The sequence below is a fragment of the Oratosquilla oratoria genome, chromosome 30 (assembly GCF_046742065.1).
Source record: "Oratosquilla oratoria isolate Oo_2021 chromosome 30, ASM4674206v1, whole genome shotgun sequence".
NCBI lineage: Eukaryota > Metazoa > Arthropoda > Malacostraca > Stomatopoda > Squillidae > Oratosquilla > Oratosquilla oratoria.
In genome coordinates, this window is record NC_134806.1 from 43,003,575 (window position 1) to 43,016,512 (window position 12,938).

Below are 12,938 nucleotides of genomic sequence, written 5' to 3' on the forward strand. Positions count from 1 at the left end.
TAAAGTTCACTTAATATTTTTGAGTGCGAAGATTTTATGAATATTTACAAATTCCCTAAAACTCACTGATGTAGAATTCAACAAAATTTGTATCAGAAACGGCCTCCTCATGTGTGTATGTATATATATATATATGTGTGTGTGTGTGTGCGCGCGAATCGACAAGTGTTAGGAAAAATATAACGAAAAATAACATTCTTGTACATAGGAGAACCCCTTTACTATCTAAAGGGTGCCAGGACGATGAATAAAATCACCTGGCGACAGGAAGCATATAGGAAAAAGTGCCACCCGGCAAGGAAGAGGGTAAATGAAGGAATTCATTAGAATTAGTTTATTGGTTAATCAATGAAAATCGCTTACCAAAGTCACTGGTGCAGAAGCTTTCTTTTGTCTTCTTGATTCTCTCACAGGGTTTGCAACCAAGGCCCTCCTCCTCCTCTTCCTCCTCTTCCTTCGAAGTCTTCTTCTTTTTCTTCTTCCTCTTTTTCTTCCCCTTCCTCTCCCAACTCTCTTTTGCCTTGTCCTTCCTGCCACTTTCCCCTCGCTGGCCCGACCCCATGGGATCTTCCTGAGGACGTGACTCTGAGGAAATGACGGTCAAAGAGGAACCTGATGGGGAGGAGCCGAGGGAAGTCGTGGAGGAAGGGCGTCCCCCTCCAGAGCCCCCCGTCCTTGGGAGGGGAGGAACTCCCCCTTCCCCTGGGGAGGACCATGGGCGTGGTGGAGGTCGAGGGGGAGCCTCAGGCCGCGGGAGAAGGTTGTCCTCTGGCCCGAGGTCGAAAGTCGTCCTTTTGCGGGAATCCTCCTCGGAGCGGTCGTGCCCGCTGGGAAGGAACTGCCTGAAGGAGGCGATGGTGGGGACCGTGGGTGGTCTGGAGGTCGTGCTCGAGTGTCGATGGATGGAGGACAAGGTATGAGGGGGAGAGAAGTCCCTGGAGGAGGTGGTGGGGAGTCTGTTGTTAGAAGATTTGACCTGAGGAGGAGCGAGGAAGGGAGTTTTCGGCGTCCAGTACTCGTAGTAGACGCCTGGGTTCGACTCCCGTAGGAGAACCTGGAGGAGGAGTCAGGTTTTGAGATATTCGAATTGTGTAAAAGAATATATATATATTTATATATATATATATATATATATATATATTTTCTTTCTTTCTTTCTTTCTTTCTTTCTTTCTTTCTTTCTTTCTTTCTTTCTTTCTTTCTTTCTTTCTTTCTTTCTTTCTTTCTTTCTTTCTTTCTTTCTTTCTAACTCGTACTCCACGGAGTGTTACTTACCATGAGTGTGAGGTCCTCGGTGGTCGGGCCAAGGGCGAAGAGCTTCTCCGACTCATCGTGGGCCCTCGAGTAGGAGAAGGAGGTGCCCGCGGCGCTGAGGTCGCCAGGCCAGTTGATCAACCAATCACCGTTGAGGATATATTTGTTCCCAGATTTCAGCGCTGAGGGGAGATGGTGGCAAAGGACAACAATAATAATGATGATAGTAATAATAATAATAGTAATAAAATTATAACTAAAATGAAAGTAATAATAATGATGGTAATAGAATTATAATTAAAATGAAAATAATTGTAATAAGAGTCATAATAATGATAATAACAATAATGATATTAATGACGAATTGATAATAATAATAATGATATGAAAGTAATAACAACATTAGTTGTTGCCGTCGGGGGTCCCCGCCCCTGTAGATTTTTCTGGAGAAGAACCTTGTTTCGTACGTGTGGAAGATCTTGGGCCCAATTCGGAGACCGAGTGCTAGCCCCTCAGGGCCGCACCTCCAAATGGAGAAGGGAGATGAATCTCTCGCACGTCCTGTTTAGCGTCCAGTGGTTCTTCCAAAGTGAATAAAATCGTCTGGCGCAAAAAACAGTAGGCTTAAAGGTTCAACGCACGCACACGCTCACACTCAAAACACATAGTAATCAATACATCTTCTGTGATAACCTAATACCCATTCTCTCTCTCTCTCTCTCTCTCTCTCTCTTTCTCTTGCTATTCTCCCCCACAATATTACTTGTTTATACCACTTATTCCTCCTCCCCATCTCCTCCTCCTCCCCCTCCTCCTCGTCGTCCTCTTCTTCCAGTCGTTTCCTCCACAATTAATGACGTCACGGGAGGGCCAAAGAAAACGTTGATTGGGCCCCAGCGGACACAATGACGGGAAGAAAACGTTTAAAACGTTCATCAAAGTGTGAAAGCTGAAAGAGGGCACCCACATGTCAGCATTTTTATTTATGTTTACATTTATAATCTCTCTCTCTCTCTCTCTCTCTCTCTCTCTCTATATATATATATATATATATATATATATATATATATATACATATATATATATATATATACATGTGTGTGTGTATGTGTGGTGATTTTATGACCAATGGATTTACAAGCTACGCCACTGGGACAATCGTACAAAAGTAATTGAATAATTCCCGCGAGGACATTCGCATGGTGTAGTATATAGTCCCGATTTCATCGAGTCTTTATTCAGGCGAGACATCCGACAAGTTGTGTATTTATGAAAAATGGATTTAGAATGTGCTCATCATTCCCACAATGCAAGGGAACGATTAGGACATCCAAGAGTTCGAGTACCAGTGAAGTAGGTTCTAAATCTATTTGTCATCAATTCACAACTTGTCGGATGGCTCACCTGAACGCAGACTCGATGAAACTGAGACAACAGCTAAAGAACACGTATGGACAAACTAGAAATATTTGCTGTAGGGCGATAGTAGAACACTGTTTAATTTGAATGAAGTTATGAAATTAACTCGATGAAAACCTACATAATAATTCACCGTGTAAATGTCGTTGTTGGAATTGGTCATTTCCTTTTGTACCATTGTCGTGGTCTAGCGGTTAGCGTCTTTGCCTTGTGCTACCGATTAGCACAGTCAAGGGTTCGAGTTCCAGCTGCGTTGCTTCTAAACCCATATATATATTATTCTAGATAAATAAGAAAATATTAGGTTTACACTTCCCCACTTATTACACACACACACACACGACTCGGTGGCGCGTTTGGTAGAGCACTGGACTGGGAAGTACGGTGGTGCTCGCAGTACCTGGTTCGAATCCTGCCCAGGGCTGAAATTATATCGGTATCGCTGCGCTTCGGGTCGTTTCTCTGATTCGTGGGCGGGGAGTTAGGTGTGTGTGTGTTAAAGGTCATAGCATTACCCATAGATCGGTCATACGAGCTCTGAGTTCTCTTCCGGGAGGGAAATAGCTGTCGATCACGAGTCCAACACGTGATCCAAAGACCAAGGTGAATACACACACACACATATATATATATATATATATTATATATATATATATATATATACATACATATACCAAGGGCTTTTTCTCCCTCACAAGGGAGGTAGCCAAAGTCAAAGGCATAAATCCACTCCCATTTACTTCATCCCCACATACTCCACTCCTATTCACCACCCCTCCCTCCCTTTTCTTGGCTCCTCCTGGGTGACGGGTCATCCCTGCATCTCGCCCAATATATACTGTATATATTGAGTTAAAGTGGACAAAAAAAAAATCACAGCCACTTATCCCTTACTGAATGGAAATCCTTATCATGCACGTGACCTCCGAACTAAATCTCACACTTTCCTTACCACATTTTTCGTTTTAGTTCTTACAGTTTTTATTCTTATTATTATCTTTACATATATATTTTCTCGTTATTTCTTTTCTTTTCCAGTAATACTATTTTTCTTGCCACAGTGTTATATTTTTTATTAATTTCCATTACCATTTAAATAATTCCTGTCATTGTAACATGTGAGTTCCTTTACACTCGGAAAGGTATGCACGCATACATATACGACACTTCTAACCCTGTATTAGTATTCTTTTGGAAAAGCTTGTAGCGACACTAGTCAAGAATAAAACTTGGAATAAGACTCCAGTCTCCTCTTCCCTCCTACTTCAACTTGTCAGAATGTCTCTACACGCACACACACACACATATATATATATATATTTATATGCAAGGTAACCACTTTAGAAAATAAACGGAGGAGAGCGCTTTCGTATATTACATCTTCAGTGTAAATTCAGTGTAAAAACACGTTCCCAGTGTTTTTATTGCATATATATATTTATATATGTATATATTATATATTATATATGTATATATATACATACATATACATATCCCCCTTTCTCCTCAACTTTTGGACGGCTCTGCGAGGTGGCTTAGCGTGATATCCCTTAGTTGCGGATCGTGGAGGCCTACGACCGTGCTATGCCCTCGACTGGACTGTGGGACTCGAATTGCAATCCGTCTGGCTTATTGCATCCATATGTCTTATTCTTAGACTGCTCGACTGTTCTTTTTATGCGTTTATTAATTGTTATCTGTTTATTTATATATATTCGTATATTCAGTTATTCGTTTATATATTATTTATTCATATGTTTATTTGTTTCTTTGCCTATTTATCTATTTATAGATTTACCTATTTATCTATTTTCGTGTTTTATTATATTCTTGAAAAAAAATGTTAGTGGAACAAGGGACAGGACAAGAAACGTTAAAAAAAAACTTTAGATGCAAGGAGAACAAACGTGCCCCAAGACGACAAGGGAACGTTTTTTTTGTGTATCTCATGAACCCAAAGGTCTCCTGCCTTTGTGAACCTTTGTCCTTGGACCTTGACACGTGTGTGGAGGGGAGGGAGACTTTTTCCTTGAAGGGGAGTGGGAGGGGGAGGGGGGGAGGAGGAGAGGGTGTACCAAGGTTATATCGTTACCTGTAATTGACTGTTGGAGGGAGCGGGGAAGGGAAGAGGGAGTAGGAGATGTGGGGAAGGGGAGGGAGTGAGGGAGGAGAAGGAGGAGGGAGTGGAAGGAGATGGGGAAGGGGAGAGAGAAGAAAGGGAGCGGGAGAGGGGTAGGCGAGGGAGAGGGGAAGGGAGGAGGAGGTAGGGAGGAAGAAGAGGAGAGGAAGTCGGGGGGAGGGAGTAAGAGGGAGGAGTTGATGATGATAATGATAGAGATGATGATGATGATAACAAGTAGATGGAAACAAAGGGAAAATAAATAAACCTATTTAAGATTAAATAGAGGAAGATAAATGTTTATTGTTGTGACGTCACCAACGAACTTGAACGTACAAGAAGAGATCGTTAGAACCGTTAAAACGAGTTGGTGAACGTTGGCCGTTCTTTTGTGCCCGTGAACGTCTTACAAGAAGAACGTGGAACCGTGGAATAATTATAATGAAAAAATACTGATCATCTATGTTAATTGATTAATCTATTATTAATCGATTAATTAATTGTTTACATTTGAATTGTTTGTGTGAGTGTTGTTATCCGACGTAAATTACGATAATGGAAGTCTGTGTTACGACATTGTAACTTACACATCGTAAGTCTGTGTTACGATATAAGGATAAGGTATTATTGATGACAAAGTCAACCACGGTAATCTTCAATGAACCTAATTCTTCTTCATTACTATCAATTAATTTATATATATTGAAACATTATTAGAATATTATATAATATATTATAATTATTAAGTATTATTAGAAATATTGTTATCATTGAAAATATTAGAAATATTCATTAATTGGTTATATTAATTCAATTAAGTAGAATCTGTTTACAATGGCTGGCCAATAGTTCCTCCTCTTCCACCTCTTCGTCCTCCTCTTCCTCTTCTTCCTCCTCTTTTTTTCCTCTTCCCCCTCCCCCTCCTCCTCCTCCTCCTCCGTCTCGCCCTCATCCTCCTGTTCCTGTTCTTCCTTTTCCTCATGTTCTTCCTATCTATATCCCTCCCCCCTTCTTTCTTCCTCTTTTTCTTCTTCCTTCTCCTCTTCTTCACCTTGTTCCTCTCCTCCGTTCTCCAGGAGGACAAGGAAGAGTAAAACGGAGGACAAAGTAAAAAGTGAAGAAAAAGAAAACAGGAGGAGGGAGGGAGGGAGCTGGGGGAGGGGAGGAGGAGGAGGAGGAGGTGGTGGAAGGAGAAAGAGAGAGGGGGAGAGGAAGGGAGGGGTAGAGAGTGAGGGAAGGACATCAGACAGAGAGAAATATGGGGATAGAGAGAGAGAGAGAGAAGGTAACGATGATTCCTGGTCCCATGGGGGGGGGGGACCCTCCGGGAATGAAATGAAGCTACCAAATTAACGGAGGAGGAACAGAAAGAATGGGAGGAGGAGGAGGAGGGGCGGATGAGGTGGTGGAAGAGGAGAAGGATGAAGGGCAGATGAAAGAAGAATAAAAGAAACAGGAGGAGGAGGAGGAACAGGAGGAAGAGGAAGAGTAAAAGAAGAAGAGGGAGGACGAAGATGAGGAGCAACAGGAAGAAGAGTAGAAATAACACAAGGAAGAGGAGGAGGAGGAAGAGAAATGGAAGAAGGAGGCACAGGAGAAGGAAGAGGAGGAGGAAGACAGGGAGATAATGCAAAGGACGAAATGGAAAGGAGGAAAGGAAAAAAATTGTGAAGATTGGGAAGAGGAAGACACAGAAAAAGGGTGAATGATAGATGTGAAGAAGAAAACAAAGAAAAATACAAAGACACTGACAAGGAAACGACAATTAAATTGTCCATAAAGAGAAGAGGAGGAGGAGGAGGAGGAGAGAGGACGGAAAGAGAAAGAGAGGTGACGGAAGAAGCGAGGCAGAAAGAGAGAAAAAGAGAAAGAAAAAGGATTATGTCTTAATATACAAATGCAATGGGATTTAATTTTTTTCAAAAGGAAGGAGAGGGAGAGAGAGAGAGAGAGAGAGAGAGAGAAGGGTATGGGAAGAGAGAGAGAGAGAGAAGGGGTGTAGGAAGACAGATAGAGAGAGAAGGGTGTAGGGAGAAAAAGAGAGAGAAGGGTGTAGGGAGAAAGAGAGAGAGAAGGGTAAAGAGAGAGAAAGAGAGGGTGTGAAGGAGGGAAAGGTTGATGTAGAGAGTGAGGGAGTCTGTGAGAAAGAAGGGGATAGGAGAGAGAGAGAGAGAGAGAGAAGGAGAATATGAGAGAGGGGGAGGGTGTGTGAGAGAGAGAGAGAGAAAGGGTGTGAGAGGGAGGGAGGATAAAGAGAGTGGGAGGTAAGGTGTGGGAGAGGGAGGGAGGGTGTGAGAGAGGGAAGGAGCGTGTGAGAGGGAATATGTGAAATAGAGAGGGAGGGAATGAGAGGGGTAGGGAGGACATGAGAGAGAGAGAGAGGGGAGGAGGTGTGATGGAGAGAGGGAGGGAGGATGTGAGAGAAAGAGGGAGTTAGGATATGAAAGAGAGAGAGAGGGGGAGGGAGGATATGAGAAAGAAAGAGGAAGGGTTGGCCTTGTGTGTCACTTGTAATCGATCAGGAGGAAGTTACAATTGGAGACAAAAGACTGGAGTACTAAGTCCAAATAGTATCGCCATCGGGAGGAGTAACGGTTAGTAGTACGAGAGACACACAAGACAAAACAAGAGAAGACATGACAAGACAACACGCGAGGAACGCGGCATGTAACAAGACACGAGAGGCCGTGACAAGACAAGCCAAGACAAAATGTGAAAACGAAGAGGAAAAGAGAAACTGTATGAACGTTAAGGGAGAGAGAGAAGAGGAAGAAGATGAGAAAGAAAGGGATAGGGAAGGCGAGAGGAAAGAGAAAGAGAGAGAGAGAGAGAGCGTATTTTGTCGGAAAATATCAGCAGGAGGAGGAAGCGGGAAGTTGACTCATAGAGGTGTCAAAAGAAAGATTTAAGAGAGTACAGCAGTAGAAAGGAAATTAGTCTCCATTTCACAATAATCCTGCGTGACTCTGGTCCGTATGTGTTGTCACGAGAGTTCCAGAAGTGTTGATTGCATAAAAATTAACGTTATAAGTGCCTCACACGGGAGAGAGAAGGGAAACCGAGAAATGGGTTGAAGAGGCTTCATAAATGGGAGACTACTCACCGAGAAATAAGTTGAAGAAGCTTCATAAATAGGCGACTACTCACCGAGAAAGTTGGGCGACTGGTCGACGGCCTTTATGTTCGTGGAGCCCCGTGGGATGAAGGCGACCTCATGGTAACCGAGAGCTCCTGTAGGGGAACGAGGAACAAGGTCAGGTCAGGATAATGTAGACAGGGTAAGCCGGGCCGGAATAGGCCTGTAGGTTGAGGTTAGATTAGGCCAGATTAAAGGATAGGATGATTCAGGTCTTGCTGGGTCAGGTCAGGCCATAGTGGAAGTTTAGATGGATTAAGAGCTTCTGTTGTCTATACTATATGTGTGTGTGTGTGTATATATATATATATATATATATATATATATATATATATATATATATATACTGTATATATGTGTGTGTGTGTGTGTGTGTGTGTGTGTGTGTGTGTGTGTGTGTGTGTGTACCGAGAGCTTTTTCCTCTTTATAAGGTAGGTAACCAAGTCAAAGGCACGTAACTATTCCCACCAGTTTACTCCCACCACCCCCTCAACCCCTCCCATCTCAGCTCCTCATGGATGATGAGTCATCCCTGCATCCGCCAACTGCCCTAGGTCAAACGCAATGCAGCAAGGCCGCTTCACTTGATCGTCGACGCTACCTCACCGTACCGTCATGCAGAAAAAGAGAAGACGGGGAGAAATCCCTTCGGGCTGCGTCAAAATATTCACACATAAGCGCCCCTACCCCCATCCCCCATCCCTTCCTTCCTTGCATAATAGTATCATCCATACACAATAAGAACATAAGAAATAAAGGAGACTGCAAAAGACCATAAGGTCTACACTAGGCAGCTCCGTATCCATCACCACCTGTCATCCCCATCTATAAAGTTGCCTAATCGTTTTTTAAAACAACTGATAGTTTCAGCGCTTACTACATGGTTACTAAGTTTATTCCATTCATCGACCACCCTATTAGTAAACCAATTCTTGCCTATTTCCTTCTTAAATCTAAATTTGTCCAGTTTATACCCATTACTGCGAGTCCTGCCCTGTTGTTTTATTATGATGACCTTGTTTGCATCACCCTTGTAGCCTTTGATCCACTTGAACACCTCTATTAGATCACCCCGCACTCTGCGTCTTTCCAGAGAGTGTAAGTTTAGGTGCCTAAGCCTCTCTTCGTAAGGCAAATTTCCGAGTCCTTGTATCATTTTGGTCATTCCTCTCTGTACTGATTCTAGTGAATTTATGTCCATTCTGTAGGACGGAGACCAAAACTGTACCGCATAGTCAAGGATGGGTCTAACTATCGCTAGATAGAGTTTAATAATTACCTCTGCACTTCTATTCGTTACCGTCCTAGCAATGAAGCCTAATGCTCTGTTAGCTTTATTTCTAGTGCTAATGCACTGCTTCCTGGTTTTAAGGTCCGGACTCACCAGAACTCCCAAGTTCCTCTCGCACTCAGATTGTTCTAAAAACGTGTTATCTAAGCTGTATCTATTTTCACTCATCCCTATCTCCTGCCTTCTCCCTTCCTTGCTCAACAGACAGTCCCCTCTTGCTCAGCGCCCCCTTCGCCTCATCCATCCACCTCATCCTCGGTCATTCCCTCAAGTTCACATCCTCCACCTCTGCCTTCCACACCTCTTTTACCAATCTTTCATCACTCATTCTTTCCTTGTGCCCAAACCATCCCAATAACCTTTCATCAGCCATATCTGCCACTTCCTTTTCCATTCCCGCTCTCCTCCTCACCTTCTCAATCCTCACATATCCGAACTGACATTATCCGATCCCATTCTCTGTTGTTCGCCAACCATTGAACAATAGCTGTATAATGGCGCAATTGGAGGTAGTTTTACCTCGCGTACTCGGACACTTTCCTTTCAAATCCGAACTCGCCTACCAAATCCGAACACTCAATTCCGAACACCCTCCCAAATCCGAACACCCTCCCAAATCCGAACACTTCCCAAAATCAGAACACCCCCTAATCCGAACACCCTATGACCCAATAAGCCCAGATATAGGAGGTAGTACTGTATAATAATCATTCAACAGTGATAGATGTACATCTGAATCTCTGACATAGCATGGGTCAGGTATCTTTGTCTCCAGTGGTGCATGTCAACCCGTCTCGAAATTTACTCTTTATTCAGTCTGACGAGAGATAATTTTAATCACTTTGGTTTGTTTGCTGAGCACACTGTCCACACCGTTTGATCGATGTCATGAAGGAAAGTTGCTTAAATTGTAACAAAATCACGAGGCGGCAGGCATAAGGAATCATGCGTGATTCAGAAGACAAGTGAAAGCGGGGGGGGGGAGAGTGGGAGTGTTCCCAATTCGTCGACTTACGACCATTCGACTTACGACGTTTCGAAGTTACGATGGGTCTGGCAGGTTAAAAAGTCCCCTTAGATTATATACGTGAAATACTGTAGTGTGTTAATGATTTTGCTAAATATGTATGCTTAAGAAAGAATAGGGCCATTGATGATGATTATTGTGTTTGTGGTGCACCACGCTCGCCCATTTTCGACTTACGACTTCAAGGACTTACGCGGTGTTGGCTGATGTTGATCTCTGCTTCTCAACATGGAAGGGGAGGATGAAACGGGTGACCGGAGGGCGGCCATCTTGGATGGATGACCTCGGGGGAGTATGTCTGAGCGGAAGACACCCGAATGTCTTGTGCAGGACTCGTTGTGTCCTCCGCAGACTCGGCATTTGTCCTCCGAAAATCCGCTCCCGAGGCGTCCGTCGCAGGACACACGCTACAGGAAGGACACAGAAAGGAGACATGTTTTTCAAATATATATATATATATATATATATATATATATATATATATATATATATATATATATATATATAGTCTTGTTTTATTGTATTCTGTGATTATTTTATGTTGTTTGACCTATTTATATGTATAATTATTTTGTTTTTTATTATTTTATCTTTTATTTATCCGTTATTTTTATCTTATCTTGATTATCTTTTTTCTTTTTCATTTTTTGGAAAATATCACCTTATTCGTGACCAGCGTGGAGGAGAGAGAGAGAGTAGTGGAAGGGGGAGAGGGCGAGAGGCACAAGGACACACAGGGAATGTAATATTGTAAGAGATCTTGCAGTGTATGCATGTATGTATGATTGTATGTATGTATGTATACATGTATGTATGATTGTATGTATGTATACATGTATGTATGTATGCATGTATGTTTGTACGTGTGTATACATGTATGTATTAGAGAGAAAAACGAAGGAAAATAAATCCATTAAATAAGAAAATCCACAAATTGATAGCAAAATGGAAAAGAGAGGTCAAATGGAGACATTGGTTGCATTTGTAAAAGATACACACACACACAAACAAACAAACAAACAAACGAATGACTACCTACCAGACACCTGCCATTAACACAGAGACCCTCCCTGTTTCTTGTTCTTCTAATAACGTCCTCCTCCTCTTCCTCCTCCTCTTCTTCCTCCATGTCTTCCTCCGGTATCCTGCATTGGGTTCCATCTGTCACCTTCCCGAAGGTGTAGACAATACCCACACCTTCACCCTCACACGCTAATTCACAAGGATTGATCCCATCTGCAAAAGGAATAGATCAATAAACAAGAAAATAATTGTTTTTTCTTAATTAATACCTAAGTTAATAAATCACCTTAGAGCATTTTCTCACTTATATAGTCCTTTGTATTTATTTATTGGTTTTATAAATAAAGAGATAAGTAGACTAATGAAATACACATATTTTGCACTAAGTACCCTGAGAGTGACTTGGTACATGCAAATGATCGGACTATCATTTTTCAGATAACTCGTGGTTTCTGTGCACACACACACACACACACGTACACACACACACACACACACACATACACGGCGAGGGAATTTGATAACGTTGTCAGACTAGGATCGTACTTAAACCAATTCTCTCGTTGAAACTGTAGACCTTTCTTTCTATTTATTTATTTATTTGTTTATTTATCGATTTATGTTTATTAATGTATTTAACTGCAGAATCGGAAATGAGAAAGAAAATGAGAGGAAATAAAAAAAGAGAGAAAGTGGACTTAAAGAAAATAAAAAAGACAAAAGAGATTGAAAAGGGAGTGGGAAATGAAAGAAAACGGACACGACAGGGAAAGGAAAACAAGGAAAAACAAAAAAGAAAAGAAAAAACAAGAAAGAAGAAAACTGGATAAAGTACGAAAATGTTATATAAAAACAGTACAGAAAACAAACAACGAAACTAAACAAAAAATAGACAGAAATGAGACGAAACAGAAAGAAAAACTAAAGACAAGACACAGCGATTGAGATGTAGTCAACCCTGTCTCACCGTGCGTGTAAGGAACCCAACTGTTGACGATTCTACCGAAGACCCTCCTCTTGTTGTACCGCCGACACTGGGAAGCCTTGAAGGAGAGGACCGAGAGGTGACCCCTGGGGCACGCCGCTGTTCCGCAGACGCCGTACTCTACGCTCTCGCCGGCGCAACGGTTGTGGCTCGTCCTGACGCCCGACCCAGGCATGACCCTGAAGGAGGCGACATCGAGGTCACGATGTGGGTCACCGAAGGAAGATTGAGATAAATTATGACAACGATATCGACTCATAAAACGACAATGCCGCCACATAAGACGAAGATATTCCCGCATAAGTTGATGACATTGCCGCATTAGTCCATGATATCGCCGTATAAGACGACGATATGACTGCATAAGACAATGATATTGCCGCATAGGACGACGATATCGCCACATAAGACGACGATGTACATGTGTATATATCTAAAACATGTATGCGTGTGTGTGTGTGTGCATATGTGTATGTATGCGTGTATACAATGTATGTATGTATGTTTGTTTTGCATAGGGCTGTACTTCCTCCTCCACATCCTCTCTCACTTCCTCTCGTCTACTAAGGTTTTGGATCACGGGCTGGACTTGTGATTAATGTTTTCCTCTCGGGTGAAAGCTCAGAGCTTATATCCTCGACTCAGTGGATACTGTGGCCCTTTCCCATCTCCTTGCTCAAAGGT

At 42.4% G+C, this 12,938-nt stretch overlaps 1 protein-coding gene across 6 annotated transcripts in view; it reads right to left on the reverse strand.

Moving 5' to 3' along the window:
- LOC143041114 (ADAMTS-like protein 5) overlaps positions 1 to 12,938 on the reverse strand; it is a 58,922-nt gene that overhangs the window by 3,808 nt on the left and 42,176 nt on the right. For all 6 annotated transcript variants that reach the window (XM_076212849.1, XM_076212851.1, XM_076212846.1 and 3 more), the window contains 6 exons: positions 12,237 to 12,433; positions 11,286 to 11,482; positions 10,440 to 10,653; positions 7,939 to 8,022; positions 1,275 to 1,435; positions 364 to 1,054 (listed from right to left, as the gene is read on the reverse strand). In XM_076212849.1, coding sequence (XP_076068964.1) covers positions 364 to 1,054; positions 1,275 to 1,435; positions 7,939 to 8,022; positions 10,440 to 10,653; positions 11,286 to 11,482; positions 12,237 to 12,433 — 1,544 coding nt within the window. The remainder of the gene's footprint in view (positions 1 to 363; positions 1,055 to 1,274; positions 1,436 to 7,938; positions 8,023 to 10,439; positions 10,654 to 11,285; positions 11,483 to 12,236; positions 12,434 to 12,938) is intronic.